This window comes from Alosa alosa, chromosome 22, assembly GCF_017589495.1.
Source record: "Alosa alosa isolate M-15738 ecotype Scorff River chromosome 22, AALO_Geno_1.1, whole genome shotgun sequence".
Taxonomy (NCBI): domain Eukaryota; kingdom Metazoa; phylum Chordata; class Actinopteri; order Clupeiformes; family Clupeidae; genus Alosa; species Alosa alosa.
Window position 1 is genome coordinate 320,750 of NC_063210.1, and position 26,564 is coordinate 347,313.

The 26,564-nt window shown below is 42.0% G+C and overlaps 1 protein-coding gene across 1 annotated transcript in view; it reads right to left on the reverse strand.

Moving 5' to 3' along the window:
- LOC125287565 (inactive carboxypeptidase-like protein X2) overlaps window positions 1–26,564 on the reverse strand; it is a gene marked incomplete in the record, with an annotated part of 196,546 nt that overhangs the window by 16,160 nt on the left and 153,822 nt on the right. The window contains 2 exon segments of the mRNA XM_048233475.1: window positions 18,287–18,426; window positions 19,946–20,243. Of these exon segments, the coding sequence (XP_048089432.1) occupies window positions 18,287–18,426; window positions 19,946–20,243 (438 nt within the window).

The following is a 26,564-nucleotide window of genomic DNA, read 5'->3' on the forward strand; positions in this document are numbered from 1 at the left end:
GAGTCTCAGCCAAAGAAAATCTGAAGCTACGAGAGCTGGCTGATCTGCTTATGGAAGTGCAGTGTGCCAAGGAAGATGGCTACTTACCAGGCCTGTCCTACCTGGACACGGGCGCGTGGAATTGAGCCTATAGTGACAAAGCTGCCTTATGGACTCCAGGAAAGATGGGTCTCAGTCGGTTCTAAGTATAAAGAAGAAAATAGAGGACGGTTCCCACCGCTCGACATTACTTCACTAAATTCATATGTTATGAGGCCAAGAAAAAGAAATGACCCCAGCTTTGCCCTTTTAAATACCACTACAACATCATCTGTCAGAGCTGAAAGTGCCTTTCCTAAAACCCAGAAACCCATTGCAGTTCACAAGATCAATGTCACTCCCGCAGAGGCAAATGTCTCTAGTGATCCAAGTAAGATCTGCCCATTACATGCAAAACCCCACCCACTGAAGAAGTGCAAAGCCTTCAGAGCCGAAACCCTTGATGACAGAAAGGTATTTGAAAGAAAAACGGAATCTGCTTCAAGTGCTGTAGCTCCACCAACCATATGGCAAAGAACTGCACTACAATTGTGAAGTGTTTTGAGTGTGACAGCACCCAACATGTCTCAGCTATGCACCCGGGACCAGCACCGCTACCTACAACTCTTCTGACCTCGCCACAGCATGGCGGGGAGGGAGAAGCGGTAAACGACACCAGTGAGATTAGCTCAAGCTGCACAGCAGTATGCGGCACAGGACAAGTCGGACGGTCGTGCTCCAAGATATGCCTGGCAAGAGTGTACCAGAAAGACCACCCAGACGAAGCCATCAAGGCCTACATCGTGTTAGACGACCACAGTAACCGCTCGCTGGCCAAGTCCAGTTTCTTTGACAAGTTTGACATTCACACTAAGCCATATCCTTACCAACTGAAAACATGTTCTGGTGTAGTGGAAACGTCTGGCAGAAGGGCATCGGATTTTTTCGTGGAGTCCCTAAATGGAAAAGTTACAATCCCCTTACCACCACTCACTGAGTGTAATGACTTACCTGATAATAGGTCCGAAATTCCCACACCAAATGCCGCTCTTCATCAGCCTCACCTGTCAAAGGTAGCAGAACACATCCCAGAGCTGGACCCCACAGCTGAGATCCTCCTGCTACTAGGGAGAGACACAATCAGAGCACACAAAGTACGGGAACAAATAAATGGCCCTGCCAATGCACCCTTCGCTCAGCGCCTTGACTTGGGCTGGGTGCTGGTAGGAGAAGTCTGCTTAGGGAACACACACAAGCCGAATGTCAGTTCTTTCCGGACGACCATGGTTGACTGTCATCGGCCCTCACTCTTTCAGCCATGCACAAGCAATTTGCACATTAAAGAGGAACTTCACGACAGCACCTTACCACCCAGAGCTAAGGAAGACAGTCTGGGTCAAACGCGTGTTTGACTGCACTGAACAGGATAATAAGCTAGCACCTTCAATCGAAGATGAAACTTTCCTAAAAATCATGGACAAAGAAGTCTACAGAAACCATTTACACAGCTGGGTTGCTCCATTGCCGTTCAGACAACCAAGGCAACAGCTTCCCAACAACCGCGAGCAAGCACTCAAGCGGTTTGAATCACTCCAACGCCAATTCAGAAGAAAGCCAGAAATGCAAAAGCAATACTTGGAATTCATGGACAAACTGCTGAAAAACAACCATGCTGAGGTGGCACCAGAGCTAAGAGAAGAAGAGTGCTGGTATTTACCAAGCTTTGCAGTGTATCACCCACAGAAACCCGATCAAATCAGGGTTGTGTTTGATTCAAGTGCCCAACAGTCTGGAATCTCCTTGAATAATGTGCTCTTGACAGGACCGGATCTGAACAACACCCTTCTAGGAGTGCTCATGCGGTTCGAAAAAAGACAAGGTCGCTGTGATGGCGGACATTCAACAAATGTTCTATTGCTTCCTTGTGGCGAAAAAGCACAGAAACTACCTGCGATTCCTATGGTTCAAAGACAACAACGTAGCCAACGAGGTAATTGACTACAGAATGAAAAGTTCATGTTTTGGAAACAGCCCATCTCCTGCAGTGGCAATCTATGGGTTTCAGAAGAGCCATCAGAGATGGCACAGAGAAATATGGAGCAGACACAGTCAACTTCGGCTCGAACGGCACTTTTATGTTGATGATGGCCTCTGTTCTGTCCCAACTGATGCAGAGGCTATTGGGCTGCTCCATAGGACTCAAGCCTCACTTGCTGAGTCTAACCTGAGGCTCCACAAATTTGCCTCAAACAGTCAGGGCTGTCTTGGAAGCCTTCCCAAGCCGCAGGACTGCATACAAGCCAAAAAGGATGTAGACCTCAGCGGAGATGAGTCACCCACCCAACGCAGCTTGGGGCTCCTGTGGGAAATAGCAAGTTTAACACATTCACCTTCTCTATGTCAACTGACACCAAACCATTCACCCGTCGAGGGGTTCTTTCCATGGTGAACAGTGTCTTTGACCCTTTAGGGTTTCTGGCTCCAGTTACGATCCAAGGCAGGGACCTTCTCAGAGAGTTGAATTCTGAGACATCGGAGTGGGACACCCCATTGCCTGAAGATAAGTTACGCAAGTGGGAGGCTTGGAGAAACTCGCTTCAAGACTTAAGGCACTTTCACATATCTAGGATGTACACAGGCATCTGTCCAACCAAGGCTGAGCGAGTAGAACTCCACGTCTTTAGTGATGCATCTGTGAAGGCCATTGGCGCCGTGGCCTACTTGAGAGCCATCCAAGGAGACACAGTAGACGTTGGATTTGTCATGGCAAAGGCCAAACTTGCTCCTCAATCAGATCCAACCATTCCCAGACTTGAACTGTGTGCAGCAGTCTTAGCAGTGGAAATAGCTGAGCGGATTCAGGATGAATTAGATCTAAAGCTGGACGCCACCAAGTTCTACACTGATAGCAAGGTTGTCCTTGGATACATTTACAACCAGTCCAGACGGTTCTATGTGTACGTCCACAATCGTGTCCTGCGTATACGCCAATCTACCATCCCTGAACAATGGCACTACGTGAACACCAAAGACAATCCGGCTGACCTGGCATCACGGTCGGTTCCAGCAGCACGCCTCACACAGACGATGTGGTTCAACGGACCAACCTTCCTGCGCAAGCTGTCCGTTCAGCCAGACCTAGCTCAGTCATTCAGCTTAGTCTCACCGAGTCCCATGCAGAGGTCCGGCCCAGTTGTGAAGAGCTACATCACCCCATCTGCAAGGGAAAGTTCTCAGCACAGAGCTTTGAAAGGTTCTCCACATTCGACACTCTCCAACGAGCCATCATCGCACTCCTGATTCATATAGCAAGATCCTTCAAGACCCGGGACAGGCAAGTGCAAGGGATGGCATCGCTGTGGTGGCTTTACCTCACTCAGTTGATGAGCTTTCACAAGCAAGAGAAGTCATCATCAGAGCTGTTCAGAGGAATACGCTTGTGAAGGAATTTGAAGCTCTGGAGAGAGGAAAGCAAGTTCCGCTAAACAGCTGCCTCCACGCCCTCAACCCGATCTTTACAGGCTGACCTCCTCCGCTTTGGAGGCAGACTGAAGAATGGATGTGGCCATTGAACAAAAGAACCCTGTCATTCTCCCAAAAAAGAACACCACGCTTCCTTGCTTCTTACCAGATATCATCATGCCCAAGTAAAGCATCAGGGCCGCCATCTAACAGAAGGTGCTGTAATGAGCTGCTGGACTCTGGATCCTGGGAGGCAAGCGGCTTGTGAACTCAACTATTCACAAGTGCATCACCTGTCGCAGACTTAGAGGACGGATGCAAGAACAAGAAATGGCAGATTTGCCCGCAGAGCTCTTTACAACCTGCCCTCCCTTCACATAATAGGCCTAGATGTTTGCTGGACCCTGGCACGCGCCTCCACCAGACGCACCAGAGGGACGCAACCTGAGAGCAAGTGCTGGGCCATACTATTCTGCTGCATGAGCTCCAGAGCAGTTCACGCTGAGGTGATTACCTCGGATGGACACCTCAAGCTGCATAAACGCCGCTGAGGCGCTTTGCCATAAGAGGACCAGCCAAACAACTGAGGTCAGACTGTGGTTTTAATTTCATTGGGGCCTGTAAAGAACTCGGGCTGAGTGCAGACCAACCGACAGCACGGTGCAGAGGTACCTGCACCAACAAGGATGCTCCTGGGTGTTTAACCCCTCATGCCTCACACATGGGGGTTCATGGGAGCCTCATTGGGGTAGCCCAAGAATCCTGGATTCAATGCTACGCGGATCACAGCACTCGCTTCAACTCATGAAGTTCTGTGCACACTAATGGCGAAGTGACCGCAATTTGAATGCAAGACCGCTTAGTTCCAGTATCTAATGATCCAGAGAATCCATACATCCTTACACCATCGATGCTGTTAACGAGAAAGTTGGGGTCCCACCACCTCCAGGTGACTTCACAGACAGGGACCTCCCTCACTAAGCAGTGGAGACAAGTACAAGCCCTATCCAACTTGTTCTGGAATCGTTGGAGACAAGCGCATCTGTCAACCCTACAAAGCCAAGTAAGAAATGGACAAGGTCCCACCAGAACCTGCAAGACGGTGACATCGCCCTTCTCAAAGACAAACCAAGCTGCTCAAGAACAACTGGCCTTTGGCAGTGGTCACAAAGGCTATTCCAGGAACAGATGGAAGAGTCCGTGAAGGTGGAATTGAGGACAGCAAACCAAGGACAATCAAAGACTTACCTTAGACCAGTGACCTAAACTGTTTTGAGCCTCCGAAGGACTGATGTTTCTGATGTAGTTCTTGATTGAGTTAAATGTTTATCCTAGTGTAGTGACCTCACAGTGGTCAGGCTGGGAGTGTGTCGCCATTAGGGCTTATATATGTATAGAGACTTTTTATATTGACACATTCAGAAAGAATAGGACCTTTTATTTTGATACCGCTTCCTGTATTTTCCTTACCACTTTCCTGCCTTGTCATCAGTTACTTCACATTTAGTTCCTATCTGCTGAAAACGGTTTCTACTTAAATAATTCCTCTCTGTGAACGATGCTAGAAGCAAAGTCGTAAGTAAATGCATTGTTAAGTTAAATTATTGATAGTTTAAGTTAAGTTTATAGTAGAAAGAGAAGGTAATAAATAGGTTAAAAAAGACCGCTTTTATTTACATGTATTTACAATGAGATTTCATGAGACTTCATGTGAAGCTGAACTCTATGTTAAAAAAAACAGTCAAACTTATTTTGTTGCAGTTTTCACTCTGCCATGTAATGCTGATCTTCAAGTAAACAACAGTGAAATGTTAACTACAGAACAGACTCCCTGGTTATTGCATCAGAGTTTAACTTGTTGGATAGCTTCAGTTAATACACTGCAGTGAGGACAGCATAGAACCTTTTAACTGTTCAGCCATTGTAACTGTTACTTGTCATCAACTATGACTCCTACCCACTGAGCTAGTTAGCTGCTAGCTAAGTCACATGGTTAGCATAGTTAGCATGCTAGCATGCTAGTTACCATTTTTAGCAAAACTGCTTAAAATGATTAGCTAAGTTAGTTAAGTCACATGGTTAGCATAGTTAGCATGCTAACATGTTAGCATGCTAGTTAGCATAGTAACTTGGTTAACATTATTATCTTTGTTAATATAGTTAGCATAACTGCTAGCAAACATTAGAGCCATTCCAAGTGTCAGTTATTGTCAACTATCTACCTAAATAATTTAACCATTTAAACTATCCACTTATTTAACCGTTCAATCATTCCAACTATATTAAACCTTATCTACCAAGTAAATTATTTACCTATATAAACTATCCACCTATTTAACTGTTGAGTCATTCCAACTATATTAAACCTCATCTACCTAGCAACCAATATAGTTTGTTTTTACTCTGTATGATATTTGACATCATATTTTTTGCATTTTCATGCACTGTATTTCCTTCAGGAAATGCTTTTCTAGTTATTATTATTATAACCTTTTTTTCTTTTTACCTTTTCAAGAATGAATGTGACTCTAACCGCTTAACGTACAAACATGTTGAAATAACCGTTTTGTAGGTCTGGAGTTGGACAAGAGAGTTACTTTTTTCAGATTTTCTTAAAAGTTTATACTTTTTGAGAAATAGGGGATTATAATATATAGGGAGAATAGGGAGCTCATTTTTCCCCATGGACTTGTATGGCTGTGATGTCATAATGGCCTAAAGCCAGCTGCGCTCGTTAAGCTCCCAGAGTAGTTCCCGGGCTAATTAGAACACTGGCACAGGTGTCACCTGTGAATTCAACTGTCTCAGCTTCTAATGCATACAATCTGGCGCTCTCTGGCACACATCCTGTTTAAGTGTTTCCTGTGTGTCAAAATAAGTCACAGCCATATCTCATGCATTGCGCATTATATCTCCAGAACGGTATACTTTAAATTTGGTACAAGAGTATTTGGATGGAGTCAAAGATGAAGTGAATTGATGTTGGATGTCAAAGGTCAAATTTTAAGGTCAAAAACACCTTGAGTGTGATATCTCAAGAACGCCTTGCCACACAAGGTCTTTTGGTATGAGGGTTTGTATGAACTCAAAGATTAAGTGATTTAATGTTTTTTTTCCAGGATTTTCCCCACCAACTTTAGCAGCTTTCCATCCACTATTGTAATTCCTCTGGCATTACATTCTAGTCTTATCTTTCTTATCTTCTACTGTCTTTATTGTACAGTGGAGTTTATGTTTATACTTATACTTATGTTTACCATTTCTGCAGTAAGTGCATGTTGTGTGTGATGTCTGTATGCTACACTGAGACCCTTGAATTCCCCCTTGGGGATCAATAAGTATCTATCTATCTAAAATTCTTTGTGAATACGGCCCCAGATGCACTGTCTATTATGTCACATTTTCATTACAACTGGATTTGAAATTATTATAGACCTACATATTGCAGTAGTGAAAGCTGGCTAGATTAAAACCACTATTCAACATATTGGAGGATTACGAAAGAGGCAAGTCAATCTAATTGAGGACGGTACTTGTGGAAGCAGCAAGAGCATCACAAGGGTTACAACTTTGCTGAAGCAAGTGTGCGTTGCGGGGGTGATGAGACTGGAAAGGAGAGGACAAATTAGTGTTAATTTCGTCAGACGAGACAAGAGGAAATATGTTCGTCAACAACCTTTTTTTTCATGACTAAGACGAGACGATGACGAGACGGCAGTAATGTCCTGAAACACTGACTAAGACTATCTTAAGATGCATTATTTTTGACGAAAAAAGACGAGACTAAAATGTTTTGCATGAAATAAAAACTAAGATAAAATCTCTCTTCATTTTCATCTACAAAATGAGAAGACAGAATATCTAGCTGTTACGTTTTCAAAATATTCAGAATGAGTTCATACCCAACAGCTTTCCTGTAGGCTAGTCTACGTGCTGTTGCTGCAACCCTGTGGCTGCAACACGAAACTACATGGAACAAGAACAATGGAGATTTCTGCCAGAGTTAGCAACCTAAGCTTTATGCCACAATGCTACATACCCAGAAGTTGAAGCTTCTCTCATACAAATTAACATCCCCAGAATGTCCATTTTAAAAATGTTCATCATGTAATGTCAACTATTTCATTAGTTAGACTGATGATGCAAAGTTTGCTAGCAAGTAAGCTAATATGGAAAGTTCGCTAGCAAGTTAGCTATGGCTAAGATAGAGAGTCTGTTTGGGGAATGTGTTGTGTTTGGGCGCATATCGCCATCTAGCGAGGCGGAGTAAAACATTAATACTTTGGTCTACGACAGTGTTTCTCAAACTTTTTCAGTTTCAGGACCACTTAACTAACCCTAGCAAAAAAAAAAAAAAGATTAGACCTACTTCAACAGTAGCCTATAATTAGTCTACACTATAGGCCTACTCACTGAACCACCTTGCTTATTGTCTTTGCACTTTGCTTATTGTGTGGATTCATACTGTATGATTTAAACTGGCATATCTTACAGACAGTGTTGCAGAACTGTTTTTACATACAAGTTGGTTCAATATTGCAAACAACTCATATATATTATATTTTACCACGCCTGCTCATGGACCACTTGGGATAGCTTTATGGACCACCAGTGATTCCCCGGACCACACTTTGAGAAACACTGGTCTACTTAATATGACAGTGGTCCAGTCAAATCTTACTGTCTATGGTCAAATCCCTTGAGCTACTGTAGCTCGACTTACCTGTGCATGTAAACATACTGACTGACAAAAATCAGAATGAGTAATTATAACAGACGAGTAGCCCTGTGGACACACAATATTGTTGGAAAATTGAGATGTGTGAAACACTATTTGACTCAAATGGTAATCAGAAATAATTTGTTATAAAAAAAAAAAAGACTAAAATGTGTTGACTAAAACTGACTAAGACTAAGATACCTTTAGTTTTCTTTTGATTTTTTTTAGTCGACTAAAACTTGACTAACAAAAATGATATTTGAATGACTAAATATGACAAAGACTAAAAAGGACATTTCGTCACAAGACTAAGACTAAGACTAAATTAAAGATAGGTGACAAAATTTACACTAGGACAAATGCGCATTGGTGGAAGAACAGCCTTTGTGTCCATTGATGAAAGCAAATTTCGACACAAAAGAAAAGTAAGGCACTTTGTGTGTGTGTGTGTGTGTGTGGGGGTAACAGATTAGCTAACAATCCACAGTAGCATATTGGAACAGATAAACATTTGTGACCACTTGAAAATTTCCCCGAAATTTCAAAATGCCTTAATTCTGCAAAGTGATTTGGTCCAAATTTGAGCATGAATAACTCCTTTTAAATGGCATGTGAAACTTCAAAACATGTTTACAAGGGCCAGGTCCAACTGTAGAGTTAAAAGATGTAATCAGATCCGGTGCCTCTAATATTACTTTCCATCTAAAAAATGACTACATTTTGTCAAACTTTGAATACAAATAGCTCCTTTGATGTGGCTTATTCAGCTTTGAAGCTTGAAAAGTTCTATTAAAGATCCCATAGCAGGGCTGTTTATGTATGCTTTTATATATGCCTTAGTGGTCCCCTAACACATTATCTGAAGTCTCTTACCCGAAAATCAACAAAGATATTGCTATTTAACTGTGAACTAAAGGGCGCGCTGTTATTTTCAGTAATATTGATAATTAAATGGCCTGTTTTTGTATATATATTCATAAGATTAAATTTAAAGGAACCGTATGTAAGAAATGTATTTCAATTAATCATAAAATGGCCCTGATATGTCACTAGACATTAAGAAGTCATGTTCATTTCAAATACTTCAATATCACTGACAACAGTAGTCCGGCCAAGATATTGTCATTTAAAAAGTGAAGTTGCAGCCCTCAACTGATGTTGATGTTGTGTTTTGTCATGTCATGTTGTGTTTTGGCCTGATGCACCACCCTCTACTTATCTACTAATCACAAAGTTAGTAGTGTTTCGGCATCTGGGTTGGCAACCTCGAGTCAGGGGGGAGGGGATACACTGCTCTACAGTAATTTGAAAGTGATTGCAGTACCAGTTTTTTAAGATGATGTGGGATTTCATATGACACCAAACATGACATAGGCCTACAGTGGGCATTGCTTCGATTTGGCCAGCTTCCCTCGCGGTCCGCGCGTGGGATCACATGACTTTAATTTGTATTTTTCCAGTGACGCTGCAACGACGCTGTAACAACCCAAACAACCGGCAGATGTCTCTTGTGAGCAGGGTGTCTTGTAAAAAGAAATGGAGCCTGGAAAACCCTACACAGACTTCACTACAGACTTTAGCAGACTGGTTTACAAATAATTTAATAGCCAGAAATATGCCTGCCCTGCCCTAATAAAGAAATATTTGGTTAACTGCGAGTGAATCCCGTTTGCAGCCGTAGAAGAAACACAGGACAAATGAAACATTGCGGTTTTCTCCAAGTGCAACGATGATAGACAGACATCATTTGGACAAAATATAGAGCATATAACCTCCGTTGCTCAGCCAAATGCCTTCCTGTTACGTCTGTTATCACGGAGTTACAGGCGATAAACATTTTTTGATGGTCACAAGTTTACTTCATTAGCGGTTTATTTTTTTTATTATTAAAGAGTGTTTTTCATTTAAAGGTTTGACTTCGTGCTTATTCAGTAGAGCATTTAGTGCTCTCACCAAACCCAGACGTTCACATTGCATGTTTGTTTGTAATGGATGCACTTGCGACGCTTGACGGCAATGAGTTGTTAACAGACATGAACCATGACTGTTCGTTATTTATTGAAGGGGCCACCGGAGGGATTTTGAGTGCTTCAGTCAAAAGTTAGAAATTGTTCAATGACCCTCCGACAGAATTGTCAAAAAAGACATGACCCTCCCCTGCCAATTGTCACACACATTTTTGTTTGCGTAGGAGAGAGAATGACAGCGATTAACAAATTGCACTTGTTGCTGTTTACCAATAAATACTATATATTTTTGCAAACAACAAAAACAGAAAGGATGGAGACAGCAAAGCTAGAGATTGGACAGGAACAAGGTCAATTGGTAGATATGCTTGTCAAAACGTTAGGAGCTGGATGTGGATTAATGAAGCACAAGTATGCTTTACTAATGTTAAGCATGCATGCTGTTTAACGTTACACAGTATACTAAAAGTAAGCCAAAGGTAAATGTAGCCTTTTTAGGGCTGTGTAAAGTTGACCAAATAACTGTAATATAGGCTGTTAGGCGTGAATAAAGTAGGCTACTTTGTTGCTACAACCCTTCCGACGTTAATGGGGACGATGTTGACATTTTCCCGTATTTTGGGTGAGAAACCCGGGGCATCTCCCTTATTTTCAATGTTCAATGTTGACAGCTATGGAACGAAAGAGAACGTAATATGGCACCAGAAATCACATTCCCTCTAGAACCTTTGCTAGTGCCTATGTCCCTCAGTCTCCATTGAGTCTCTACGAAAGCCGCAGCGCGAGGCCTTTATCTTGCTACTCTGCAAGAAAGAAGGAAATGAGGGGTAAACGTGGTGTGCAGAGAGGGGTGCCCGAAGTGTGAAGACTGAGACTGAGAGCTACATGGAAAAATACGCACCTGGGCCACTTTGAAATGTTGCTGTTTTCATGATTACAACATTTGGGTGACCCCCCCTCCTACACTAAAAAAAGTTGGGTGACCCTCCCCTCAACAAAGAATAAAAAGACATGACCCTCCCCTATTTTCCTCCGGTGGTCCATTCCATAAATACCGAACGGTCCCCTATCTAAAATAACACATACTTGAAGTACCATTCATGATATGTTGTCAAATATTGAAGTCGTGGGAAGTTTACATAATACGATGTCTTTGTCATGGGGAAGTGTTTTTCCCCATGCATTATTCTTGGCTACTGTCAGTGACTGCCGTGAGAGAAGCAGGTTCTGTGTTGCGTTCATTTCAGTGACTGACTCGAGAGAAGCGGGGTCCATGTTGTGTTGCGTTGTGTTAATTTATTTTCATTGGGCATGCCCTGCCGTGCCGTCCACAGCTCTTCAGTTCCGACAAAGCTGAAATTACTCCCTTTGAAACAATGAGTGCAGGCCGCGCGTTTGTATGGTTATATTGCTTGACAGGGGGGGATCCCAAGCAGCTTTCAGCCATAAGGCTACTTTGAGAACATTTCCTAATTCACCCGACACTAATTCAAACTGTGGAAAACTATTTCGGCATAGCCTATAAGCAGTTTAATTAAATGTAATGTTAGTTGTAAACAAACGGGCTACTTTGTGAGGCTTGGCCTCACAGATTCGCTTGTGCCTTAGATGGCAAGAACAATCCGCCCGATTCACGTTGGCTGGGGGGCAGGGGGGGCCATCAGACATTTGTGCCCAGTTAATCCGGCCCTGCCCCCAACAAATCACACCTTCCCACCTCTGTGACAGCTTAAAAGAAGTCGAGGACTCCTGACTCACAGACCTATTCACAAACCGGTTTTTGTAGCATTTCGCCATGTTTTGAAATCCTATGCGGCTACAGGAGCTTCCAATCATGAGGAAGCAATTTTGCATTGTAAGCATAACTAACATGCAATAACGCCACCAACAACAACCAAAACTAGGTTACTCATTGTCAACATGTAAATTAAATGTAACATTATTGTGAATCAAATTAAAATGTTCTCTTTTGCAAACGTAGGCATAGGCATAGTAACAGATTAATTTAATAATGTTACAAAGATACATCAATCCGTATGTTTCATTAGGCTAATAGGCTATTTTTTTTTGCCTTACTCTTGATTAATTTAGGCTAGGCCTTTTTATTCAGTTATTCATCATCTTCCGTCCTTGTGTAGCGCATGCATTTTCAGACCTGTCACCTGTCACTCATCATCGTAAAGGAGGTGTTTGGAATCATTCCGCGTTACAATCATCAGCCAATCAAGGTGGTTACTTCAGTCAAGCTCGTGCATGAGTAATAACGTCATCCATAGCAACGAAGACTCACTCACTCTTAGTCAAAGATTTTAGAGCGCTCCGCTCCAGAAGTCTTAATCTATTCTAGCATGCTCTCTGACAAGAAATCTGAAGAGAAAACACCTAGCAGATGACCGGTCTAACTGGTTTGCTGCCAGAAAAGATGTTGATTTTAAAGCAATAACTTTGAATTAAACTTACCTGTGCTTTAGGGAAACAAAAGGAAGGCAAGAGGAGGAAATAGAGATCTGTTAACTTGAATAATGTCAAGGGTTTATTTTTTAGCAGTATAACACCAATATTGTTTGGTTCTCAGTAAGTGAATGCTAACAATAACAGCTAGTCTAACAGTTATCAGCAGCAGCAGAATGACTATCATGCATGAAATGCAATAGTTTGTTTACAAGTCTACTCAACCCCAGACTCACAGTATCATCTCTGTTGGCCATCAGCAGTGACGGACTGGGATTAAAAAACGGCCCTGGCATTTTCACCAACCAGCGGCCCAGAACAGCATAGAGTAGTGCTCTCCATGAAAAGAACAAAATGAGTTTTTGTGCTGAAAACTGCACCAATTCGAAATCACGATGGTTAGAGAATGTTCAATATGTTCATTATCCCTAAAGGAATGCATGTCTTTGCCAAAAATGACAAAATACAATGTTAATGCAAATGAACGGCAAACTCTGAAATATAGCCTGAAATGAGATGTTATTATCATTGAGACAACAGGGGACCAGGGGTATATAAAAAATTCCGATGTTGTGGTTCCGATCCAAGTTTATAACGTTGTGGCACCAAGCGTCTTCTGCCCCACGGCTGCGCGCAAATGTAGTTTTGTTGGTAAGCGGGAAACCCATCAGAGCAGCCGCTCCACAAACGTGTCTTAATTAACGTCATGCAGTTAACAAGGTGCGAAGGAGCTTGCTCTTCTCCACAACCCTGTCTATCACGTCATCAGCATCCAAGTTCATTATAGGACCTCTTTCTCTGTCGCCATCAGCATAAAGGCCTCCAAATTACCCTGTGACAATTGTGTCCTTAGGCGATTCTTGATGAATTTAAGAGTGGAAAAACTCTGTTTGCATGCCACTTGAGTACATGACAGTGTTAGTAGGAATTAATTTGCTAACCATAGTTGTAGGCACAGGTAAAGAGGTTTAACTGCTGGAGAAGAAAATAGCAACAGATTGCACAATTCTTGCAGGTAGCACATTTCTTGCTCACCAGGTTTATTTCTGTATCTTCCTATATCTCTGCGGCATCATCAAAGTCCGACGCTTTGACTGTATACTCGTTTAGAGGAGACTTTTTCAGGCTGTCCCAGTGCGTGGCGAGATGTGTCAATTCCAACTGTAGATTTTCAACCGTAGCACCTTCACTGAATTTAAGCATTCTCTTATGTTTCGAAGTGCATTTGGGGGAAGTTTATTAGCTTTTATAAGGGGAAAATTCCGAGAATCAAGGCATGCTAGATCGGCAATTCCCCATGCTGAAGAAAGTAGACTCATTCGGTTTTGAAATTCCCAGAAGTCATTGCTTCATGTAGCCTAATATTTGTAAACCAATAATAAAATAAAAGATACAGGCAGCATATTTATTGTATTCCAATTTCAAACAATGCACTTATAAATCATTTGATTGAATAAGGTTACAAAAGAATGTAGACTGATGTAAATATTGAGGGTCACCATGACTGTAGTGTAGAGACTCATGTCTGGTATAAACAAGGGCGTCAGTTTGGTTTTAGAAGTGGTGGGGACAATAACCATAAGCTTGAGTGGGATTTGAAAACTGCGGGGTACCCTTATGTAAGCTATTCATCCATTCAACGCTGCATTACAATATGCTCAATAGTAATGTTGCGCCGGTTAAGGTTTTCTAACATCCGCACCCACCCGACCCGTCAGGAGAGTCAATCTGCACCCACTCGACCCTCAATATGCACTGATTAACTACACGAACCTGACCCGACCCGACAAAAAAAAACAATGAGACGTCTTTTTGCCGCAACGTGTGTCTGAAAACAAGGTGAAAATGTGCAGGCCTGCTGATCTGTTCACATGATGCGGCATTTTGGGGAGCCAGGAGGCACCATCAGCTATTAATGTGACGTGCAACAGGGGCGTGTAGAGTGATAGGGGTAGGCCTTATTATGCGTGGGCCTTCAGATGCAGCAGGTGTGTGATTTCCAAAACCATGGCGGGAGAACCGACTGCACTTTGGTTAACTTGCATTTGCTTTGCTGTTGCTTAGAATGTTAGATTCTTCCGATAGATGTCTTCAGACAATAAAAAGTAATTTGGAAGGGAAATTGAAGAGAAGAGTTGCCCCCTGCGTTGGCCGTGATTCCCCTTTGAAAATCAGAGGTTCACAGGCTACTGTGGCCTTGGTCAGTGGCGCGCCAGCCTTAATCCTGTAGCCTATGTGCGTACAATTCATTCATGAAATCATTCAATACAACAAAATAGCTTGTGTACTGTCTTAATTGAAACATGCTTCACGCACAAATGATAGCCTAGAGCAAAGAGAATGGACATCTCAACATAAGGATACATTAGAAGATGATGATTGGTGTAAACTTTGTCACACAACGTGATAAGCAGTTCTGGTGCTTAAAAACGCTCCATTCAGTCATAAATCATTCAAACAGCAGCTTAATATTTTTCAGGTGTTTAACAGTAGGCCTAGGCGCACTGTATCAGTTATGCCGTAGGCAGTGAGATAATTACTGTAGGCATTGCATCCTGTCACTCTGTTTGGAACATCGCAGTTCGGGTTGATAAGATTCAGTTAATGCGAGTATGGGTCGTCTCAAAGTTTGGGACAACCAAACAGCAGAGTAGGCAAAGCAAATCCTACTTGTTAGGTTATTAATAGCTGTCTTTTCTCTAGGCCTAGGTCTATCGGAAATCGTAACATAAGCTCATTGGTTTCTTTTTTCTTTTCTTTCTTGTTCGCGTGTTGGATAGTGAAACGATCATGCATTTAAATCAATGTACATCAGAGCCGATATGGCCAGCCCTGATCTGCTGCTCTGTAAAGGTATTTCTGTCCCACCCAAATTTGCTGAACTACTTGCGAAGTAGCCTATTCATCACAGACATCACATGTATCACACAAAATAGCTTTTTCTCAGCTTTTAAACAATGTTGGTGGTTAGTTGTTGTGGTAAACGGTTCGCGAGAAAAGTAGCCTAACTTTAATTTAATCATATTTTCTGCGCCCGTCTCCCTACCCATTCACCCATTGGCTTCGCGAACTTTCCCTCAACACATGACAAACCATATATCAGAATAAACAGCAGACCTTCCCGAACACAAAGGTGTAATTAAAGTTTAAAGTTTTTATTAAAGTTTGAAGCACTCCCCTGTACAGTTAGCCAGTCCAGAGTAATCCGGTTTTAAATTTGCAGCAATGTCTATACGCATGTCTCCAACTTTGGGGTTGACAATGTGTTTAAATTGTTCAATAGGCCTACATAATTTTATAACAGGCCAAATACAAAATAAATGTTACAAATATCGCCTAGATAGCCTATCTGTAAACATTACAATCAGAGGATATACATATAGGGCAGACCGACACTCATGAGTTCATGCTTTGTTTTATCGCTGGATTTTAGGATAGCCTACTATGGCAACCGATTGCATTCCGAGCTACAGTCAACTCTAGCAGGCATTAAATGACCATATAATTTCTTGATATTACCATATTGTTACTGGGTAAATACCTAGTTATTAGGGGACTGTAAAAGAAAGGGTTACCCATGAAGGGTAATATTTAGCCCATTGACTCAGATGTGATGTAATCAACATCCTAATGGAAATAAAACAATATTATACAAACCATAACACATAAGAAGCGCTTAAAGAACTAAGTGCATGTTGAACAGGAATGTCTTTAGACCCCTCTTAAACGACCCAAAACTACCACAGGAACGGAGAGCACTGGGCAACTCATTCCACCAACATGGAACCAGTGAGGAAAAGAGTCTTGAATTAGACCTAGTGTTTATGATTTAGAAAAACTCATTCAAATGCATTTACAGTTAAGGACACAATTATTCATACCCCTGCCAAATATTGATCTAATGTTGATTTTCTCTTGACTAATATGTTTGTTCTGACTGAAAACGACACTGACACATGCCAAAAGGTTGTAACACAATGTGGTAGAAACATGGAATCAAAAAAATAATCGTGTTTATCTTTTTTAACATTTTTATGAAAAATGGCATGTCCAAAATTATTCATACCATTTTTAAATAATCAATGGAAACATCTTTATTTGCTCTCAAAATGGTTCTTACCTACCAACCCTCTCCATGTCTCCACAATGATTGTAGACCACACCTTTTTAGCAGCAATCTGGGTTTTGAGGCAGGAACGATTATTTGCCATCACTTTGGCCTTGTGTTAACTTTTTTGACTGATTGAGGTCTGGACTTTGGCTGGGCCACTCTAAAATGGTGACATTGTTCTCTGTTAACCATTTCTTGCCTTGTTTGGCTGTATGGTTTGGATCATTGTATGGTGTAATGGTCCAATGATGCCTATTGGGGCAGGTCTCTTGGCACACTGCCTGATCTTTTCCTCCAGAATCTCAGTGTAGCCTCTTGCTTTAGTGTTACCGTTTACTTTGAGAAGGTCACCAGGTCCCCCTGGTTGAAAAACATCCCAAAAGAATACTTTTCTAGCCCCCACAATTGAAATGGACATGGTGTCATTGGAGTTTAATGCTTCTTTTTTATGCCAATCTCAGGCCATGTCCCTGGGTCAAAAAAAGAAAAATCCAGCGAAAACTAAATTCTTTGTCCAGGTGTGCCGTTATGAAGGTTTAGCTAAGTTGTGCATGTTTGGAGAAGAGTGATCCATGATCAGTATCCAAGATGACCAAGTGATCCATTTTGAGATGGAAGATGAGATGAAAATGTCAACCACCAAAACACCATCCACAATGTGGAGAACAGCTATAGAAATGTATTAGTTTTTGGGTGTTTTTCAGGCAATGGGATCTAAAACCATACAGCCAAACAAGGCAAGAAACGTTTAACTGAGAACAATATCAATATTTGAGTCCAGACCTCAATCTGTCAAAAAAGTGAGCCAGAGGCCAGAGTGATGGCAAATAATCATTCCTGACTGAAAATCCTGATTGCTGTTAAAGTGTGGTCTAGAATCATTGTGGAGACATGGAGAGGCTTGGTAGATATTACAAGAACCATTTTAAGAGTTGTGAATGCAAATAAAGATGTTTCCATTGATTATTTAAAAAGGGTATGAATAATTTTGGACTTAAAAAAGATGAAAACACTTCTTTTTTTAATTCCATGTTTCTCCCACATTGTCTTACAAACTTTTGGCATGTGACAGTGTCATTTTCAGTCAGAACAAACATATTGATAAAGAGAAAATCAGCATTAAATCAATATTTGCCAGGGGTATGAATCAATTTGTTCTTAACTGTATCTCCAGCAGGGTTGATTAATACAATGGACTTTTCACATGCCTTCCTAAAAAGACTCAAACAGTTTCAGGTGATGCAGCAGCTAGGGTTTTCACAAAAACTAAAAGAACTGACCACATTACTCCAATTCGTAAGTACCTGCACTGGCCTCCAGTAAGTCACAGAATTGACTTTAAAACACTACTGCTTGTTTATAAATCACTAAATATCTATCAGACATGCTCCAGCAGTACACACCTTCTCGTCCTCTCCGGTTATCAGGAGAAAAACCTGTTGATAAAATTCCACGGCATCCCTGGACTGGCAGTGGTGTATGACGATCTTCATGATGAATTTTGAATGAAGTTTGTGTGAGTGTGATGATAATAATCTTGGTAAAATTCCTTTATACCTGTTCCATGAAGACCAAGAGAGATTCACGATTGTTCTCCCACTCCTCCGGCAGCTCAGTCTCATGGGGGAATTTGTCGCAACCCACATACATGGATAGCTCAAAGCAGTTTGTATGCAGGTAGCTAAAGTCATTCATACCTGCCAATTAAGCAGAGCAACTTTCAGTCAGCTGTTTCATGAAAACATTAAGCATTATAGACTACATGTTTATACAATCATTATCATCACTACATAATGCCACTGTAAGAATATATGGATATCCTGTTTACAATGCACAGCATATATTCAGCCACACTATACAGAGCTACGGTCAATGTGATCGGACGATTCTTTTTGAGGTGGAAATGTGTTTTTTACTTCTTTTGAATTAATTTGCAATACTTCTCAATTAACTCAGGAGGTCAGAAAAAATCACCACTATGACCCTTTGGGACTCCCTAGATTAAGTATAAGTATATATACTTTTTTGATCCTGTGAGGGAAATTTGGTCTCTGCATTTAACCCAATCGGTGAATTAGTGAAACACAAACAGCACACAGTGAACACACAGTGAGGTGAAGCACACACTAATCCCGGCGCAGTGAGCTGCCTGCAACAGCGGCGCTCGGGGAGCAGTGAGGGGTTAGATGCCTTGCTCAAGGGCACTTCAGCCGTGCCTACTGGTCGGGGTTCCAACCCTCCTGTTACAAGTCCGAAGCGCTAACCAGTAGGCCACGGCTGCCCCAAGGTAAGACCTTTCTTACCTATTTGTAGTAAATTTTGCAGCCTCTAAAGCGAGGACCATGTAGCCTATAGCTCCACAAGCCCGACCTTCTATCTCTATATATCTACTGTATCTATCTATCTAGCTTGGTTTAGCTGTGAGAAATGCCCCGGTCTTCTGCGTCATAGAGTGGCTTGAAGTGGTAATGCAGCCCCGTAATGCAGCCCCAATGTGCATATTTTTTTTTTTTAAAAATCCAAACGCTGTGGAGTTTATTATCCCATTTATATCACTGTTGCCACTTTGTGTTAATTTGAAGTTATAAAATCCACTTTTTATTGGCTAAAACTGACTTGTTCTTGATGTCGAGTCAAAACATGGAGCATTTACATTCAAAGATTGTTAGGGTGGCCTTTATGTGAATAGAACAATCACACTCTGTTTCGGAAAAAAACAAACAGAATGAAACTCCCCAAAAGGTCCGTTCGAGGCACATTTCCAATCAAACTCTAGAGCAGTATGTTATGTCTGAAATATCTGACAAAATTGAGGCAATAATCTGACCAAAGTTAGTTAGGTCACTTGTGCTGAGAGTTTGGAGGGGGTGGGGGCACACGTTGTTTTGCTTCAGAAATTCGGTTGCTTTCTTTTTCGTTTTACCTTTTGCCTTGAGGTGCCTGTGTATTGCAATTATGTTCTGCTCACACACATTTTATTGATTGGCTACCCTTATCACTTATCATTACTCTATTTTAAGAGACATCAGCTAAAAAGATGTTTTAAAAATCCCTGCTGTTGTGTCTGGTCAGTCATTTAAATCAGTGATTATTATTTACTCCTTGGACTGCCCATTTGTAATCATCATCTTTAAATTATTATATTAATATGTGGCTTGGCTTGTGGATCCAGGATAAACTTAAACAAATTACTAAATAACACTGAAAGGTGCTAACTCCCAGCTGCAGTATGCCAGGCTGCTCCATTTATAGTGCTGTCTTCCTTAGCAAAGTCCTTAGTGTGACAGACACGGCGCCTGGCATCAGTCATGAGTCGGTGGGTGGAGGCATATGAAAAAGCCAGCCAGCGGAAGATGTGGTCATCTGGTGTTGGTGTCTGCTCCTGTGTGATCCCAAGTGAGCGTGTGCGGTCATAAGGATAAGTCACAACAAGCTCCCCTCCCTGCAGGTTGCCACCAAGAACAAATGGGATCTTCTCCATCCAGGCAATTAAAGCCCGTGTTTCCATGGCAACCTGTCCATAACCAAAATTAGGAAATTAGATCAATACAACAAACAATAAAATAGTGTTGCAGTGAATTAATCTTTTTCATACAAGGTTATGCAATCATGCTTCCAGTTTTGGCTAATATAAGTTTTGTGTCTAGTTTTACAGTCCTTTTTTAACTACCAATATTTCTTGTACATGGTAAACAACGGATACAAAATGAGTATTTCGCAGAATTTTACATTTTAAAATGGTTTATTTTAAAAATGTCTGACCAAAAACTGACCATGTGGAAAATGTATATGTTGATCATATGTTAACAGTTATGAAACTCAGGCTTGATGGCCATTCCAGGAAATGGCAAGAATGCCCTCTTAATGACTTGCATTGGGTATACAGTATGTGTTTCTCTCCTGGATATTGCAACTAGCTATCCACCTCTGATAGAGATTGTTCCAGTTTCCAGATTTTCATCTGGATTTTTACAATATGGGTTCATGCAGATTCTGCACACCACCATGTAGGAAAGCCTTGCCACACATGGACAGGCATGATCTGTGTTTTGTCATCACTCTGTGACCCGCTGGAATTTCCACACTGCAAAGCCCTGAACTTTGGGTTTCAGAGCAGCTGTTATCAGAGACATCCTACCAACTTTGTGGCTCAATTCTGTGGCACTGCAATTCATGCTTCCATGGAAGACTGCCCCACTATAGCACATGGCCACTGTGCGCTCTGTGCTACAGGTCAGCCACAGAGATACGAGCCATGCAACCAGTGCTTCCACAGCTGCTCCCCCTCATGTCTGTTCAGAAATGTGCGCGTCACAGCCTGCCTTGGGGTACCTTCATTTGTATTAGCTCACTGATATTTCAACACCCTGTGCACCCCAGGCGACATGTAACCCCGTGTCTAAAAAGTGTAGCACCCTGATGTGCGGACACTGTTACATATTAATGTACCCACTGCTAACTTACTTCCAGTGCGCACTGAGCAGTTCATAAACCACATCACTGATAACCATTTTGCTGATTTTGTGTGAATTTTCCTCTCACCGACCCTGCACGTTCTGAGTGTGATTCCCTTGACTGGCCCACGGAGCTATAAAAAAGATAGATAGATAGATAGATAGATAGATAGATAGATACTTTATTCATCCCCAAGGGGAAATTCAAGGTCTCAGTAGCATAGGCAAAGCAGATATATTTATATAGCGCATTTCATACAATAAGAGCATTTCAATGTGCTTTTACAGATGCTAAGGAACAGTTTATCAGAAAAACACAATAAAAAAGTTAAAACAAGATGAAGAATAAAATATACATTACACATTACACACAACATTCACTAACAGCAGAAAAAGTAATTAAAAGTATATAATATAAAAAACACAACAAGCAATAAGGACAGTAGAAGATCAAGAATATACTAAAATACAAATTATACAAAATAACACTAAATCTAAATCAAGTCTAAAACAGTAACCACATAGTGGGTGATTTAGCATGAGACGCTTGCAATGACCAAGGCAGGGACTGAGCCTGTGATTCTCTGTGCATAGTAAGGTAGTGAGTGTCATGGTGATGTTGCAAATGAGTCCAACAGTGCAAGAATAAGTCTAGAGACCAGCATAAAATACATAACTATATTAATTAAAACTATAAGTGTGACCACAATCTGGCTGTGGGATGGAGGGAGGATTTATGCATATGTGCTAATATAGCACGTAAACAGTGAAGCAGTAATACAGTAGTAAAAAGTGGCTAGTGGACAGACAGTACACAAACATGGAGAGGGTGGAGAGGCAGACAGACTATCTGTCTGTCAGTCAGTCTATCTCTCCTCTTCCCTTAAGTGAAGCATTGAACAGTTCAATGGCCCTGGGGACAAATGACTTCCTCAGTCTGTCTGTTGTGCAAGGCAGTGAGCGAAGTCTCCAGCTGATCAGGCTCTTCTGCTTTACAATAGTGCTGTGGAGTGGATGACACTCATTGTCCAAAATGTTGATCAGTTTGTTCAGGGTCCTTTTGTCAGATATTGAATTGATGCATTCCAGTTCAGCTCCAACTACAGAGCCAGCTTTCCTTACCAGGCTGTCAAGTCGCCTATCATCCTTCTTCCTTGTGCTTCCTCCACAGCATACCACTGCATAGAAGAGGACGCTGGCAACAACAGACTGGTAGAACATCCTGAGGAGCTTGCTGCACACAAATTTGAAGGACCGCAGCCTCCTCAGGAAGTACAGCCTGCTCTGCCCTTTCTTGTAGAGTGCATCAGTATTGGCTGACCAGTCCAGTTTATTGTCCAGGTGGAGACCCAGATACTTGTAGGTGCTTACCACCTCCACATTGACCCCATCAATTGAGACTGGTAGCAGAGCGGGCTAAGACCTGTGGAAATCCACCACCATCTCCCTGGTCTTTGAAGTGTTGAGTTGAAGGTGATTGAGATTGCACCATTGCACAAAGTCCTCCACCAGCCTCCTGTACTCCTCCTCTTGCTCGTCCCTGATACACCCCACAATTGCAGTATTGTCAGAAAACTTCTGCATGTGGCATGGTGTTGTAGCAGAAGTCAGATGTGTACAGGACTGGAGAGAGCACAGTTCCCTGAGGGGCTCCGGTGCTGCTGATCACAGTGTCTGAAAAAAAAATCAACTTTCACAGTAGAGTCAGCTAGACATAAGGTCTATGACAGTGGTCACCAACCTTTTTGAGCCCAACATCCCTGACCTCGGCCCTGAACAAAGGCAAGATCTACCTTGAAGTGTCAAAAGAGAATCAGAGCCAAAATACTTCCAATTTAAGGCCTTTTATTTAGGCAAATGTATCAGGTCAAAAATATCACATCCTCCACCCCCTTATACAGACGTTAATGAGATAATAACAGTTAACATAGTCTTTACTTACATGATTTTGGTTTTGATTTTCTAATTGGAGTATGTGTTTGTGACAACACGTCATGATAAATTTGATAATGTTTGATCGCTGTTTTGGTATGAAGCATGAAAGCACACACTAGAAAGTGAAAGTAACCTAGGCCTGGGCCTACGATGCGCTCTGTGTCTGTAGCTGTCTGTGCACGTCTGCAATCGATTACGTTCTTCAAATGGAGAACAAATTCCTGACAGTTCCTGATTGCTAAACTTTAGTTTTCATTTTCTGTCAGTTAGCAGTTGATGTAGAAGCACCTAGCATAATTTGACTTCAACGGTGACGAGTCCTGTTGCGAGAGAGAGAAAGAGAGCGCGCACCTGCAAAGTGGTGCTGTGCGCGTGTGTGTCTGCATGGGGTTATGTTCGGTTAGAAGTTGGTCCGTCCGGTCCCGCATTCATGCCTCTCCATTATTAGATTAACGTTATCAGACAGCACTGTAAAATGTGTACGGGAATTTCTTGCATTATGATGCTAGAGTTGCGGGTCTTGAATAAATCATGCACTATACTCGCAATCCCGCGCTGAAATTTAGGCCCTGTAAACGTTGGCGAATATGCGGGAATTTGGTGAGTGTGTTTTTATTTTTCCTGTTATTCTCGGGATCTACTGGGTAAGTCCTAAAAATCTACAGGTCGGGTTGGCGACCACTGGTCTATGACATGCAGGTGCGCTCTCACACCACAGACGTATCTCTCTATGCAAAGGCAGCACTATGCATGGTGTTTGGACGTATCCAATGATATGCCTCTGCATTAATGTATTAGTACTGTTCAGTTCATCTTGTACAAAAGACCTTTGTTCACTTCTTGGAAGGCTCACATGTGCTAATAAGAATGGGCAATACAACCATTTGGCATATCTGAATAGTGGGGAGGTGTTACTGTAACTCCCCTCAATTGTTTGGTGGAAGGGGGTCACTTGCGCTTCAGCCTGGTTGGTGCTCAAGGAACAGGACGCAAAAGTCAAAAAGGGAGATCCAAGGTCTAACAAGAGCCAAGGAGCAGGACCGGAGCACTCAATGCTTAAAGTGATTTTTATTAGTGCAAACTGACTAACGTTTCGAAGTCGAAGAAGACGCATTGGCATCGAAACGTTAGTCCGTTTGCACTAATAAAAATCACTTTAAGCATTCAGTTCCCCTCAAATGTTTCTCTTAATCAAGATCCTTGAGGGCTCAAAGCCAGTTCCTATTGCTTTGTGCAATATATCTGCCCAGCGTGTTGAATCCGATGTGGACCTCTTCAGAGGAGTACAGTAAAGCACCACTTATCATTCCTAATCACAGCACAGACATGTTAGCCAACCCATAGACCAAGCATTCTACTTTATATTCTCCCTCCTCTTCAGCTCATTCAGCACACAGAGTGTGTCAGGAAAAACATAAATTGATTCTGATTGCTTTCTACTGGCCAACTCAGTCATGGTTTGCAGATCACATTCCACTGCTGGATGGCCAGCCTCGGCAGATCCCATGTCACAAGGACCTGCTGGGTCAATTGAGTGGACCAGTTGGCATCAGGCTCCAAGGCCAATGGTGTCTGAAAGTCTTGCCCCTGTACTGGAGAGATTGCTTGATGATGGCCTCCCTCATGAGGTGATAGAGGCCATTCAGAGGGCTATAACCCAAGGTGCCTCTATTCACTATCATGGCATGGGTTCGTAGATTGGGGTGCTGAACGTAACAGACCGGCTTCAGGTCCTTAACAACCGTCCTTAAGGACGAACTCAGAGCACAAGCAAACCAGAGCCGTATAGAAAGACATTGAAACAAAGACACAAGGTGCTTGAAAAGAGGAAAGCAGACTGAATTTCCTGTGTGCAGTACAGGAGACATCTCATCTTTTGTGATGTGTCTAGAAAAGTGAAAATGTGGGAAGTATCATAATTTACAATAGCATTTTTCTGCCTCCCCTGTGTTGCCGAGACTATCGAACGCCTTGCAACAGAGACTCCGGTCTACAGAGGTGACCTCACTCCAGGTGAGTAGGTTTGAGGGCTACTTTCTAAGACACCGTTTATGGGCAAAAAACATTCATGCGCAATGCACTGAAATACACAGGAGTAGTGAACTCAGCCAGGAATTGCGGAAAGAAAGTCTTATGCTCCAGGGCAGTCAAAAAAACTAATATGCTTTGCTAGCAAACTTATTGTTTGTGAAACTAAGTTCTAGGACCCGTTGTGGTCTAAATGCACATCACACAAACAAGGATACGGAAATCTGTCTGATAAATACAAGTGTATTTAGGGATAGAACCTAAATTGTTATAGATCCATTGTGATGAATTATATTTCATGTGTTATAAGAACTGTCTTCAAGAAGAGCTTTCATTTTGACTAAACTCCCCTAAGAATAGGGTAGTTAGTTTCCTCTTAGCCCCAGACGGGCAGACAAACGTCCGTAGTAAGGAGTTTTGGTAACACTTTACTTGACAGTATCGCCATAAGAGTGACATGACACTGTCAAGAACACATGACACTGTGTCATGGAAACCTAACCCTAATCCTAACCCCAACCCTAACCATAACTCTAAACCTAACCCTAACTTGTTAGGACAAAAACCGAATGTCACTTAATAACAGAAGCGTTATGTCATAAATGTTTATGACCTGTTTATGACACGTTCATGACAGTGTCATGTCACTCTTATGACGACACTGTCATTTTTGACCTCTCATTTTTAAGAATGACTAAACAACTTTTTGTTAACACAGCTCTGAAGTTCTTCCCCATTTTATTGAGTTACACATTATGAAGTACGAGCCAAGGGCATAGGGACTCCGAGACAAAGAGAGACTCTGAAGTAGTCCACGTTTGTCAGCCCCAAACCCCAAATTAGGGAATTTGATTCAGATAGACAGAACCTCTCAGTCAACCCCCTCGTACATCCTAAACCTGTTGAAAAGGGGCCCTCGCACCAGACATATACACTGAAAGATACTTCCTCTTTTGCTCTGTGAGAACAGCACAGACCTAAGACCAGCACACACACCTTCGCACACACGGAGTAGTGATCTCTACTGTGTTACAGGAGCCCTGTAGACACCAGAGTGGGCACAAAATGCAACAGTCAGTTCAAAGCTAATTTTTTTTAAAATGCCTATAAAGTAGGCTATTACTCTGTCTTCAAGTACCGTATTTTCCGGACTATAAATCGCTCCGGAGTATAAGCTGCATCAGTCAAAAATGTGTCATGAACAGGAAAAAAACATATATAAGTCGCACCGGACTATAAGTCGCATTTATTTAGAAATGTATTTCACAAAATCCAAAACCAAAAACAGAGACTATGTAACTGGACTATTGAGGCCAAAAAGATTAATGTTAATGAAGACGAAGGAGTGAAGGCAGCCAAGAGGAGGACCGGAAGGTAATTGTAAAGCAAAAGATTCACTGAAAGAAAATGCCATGTGG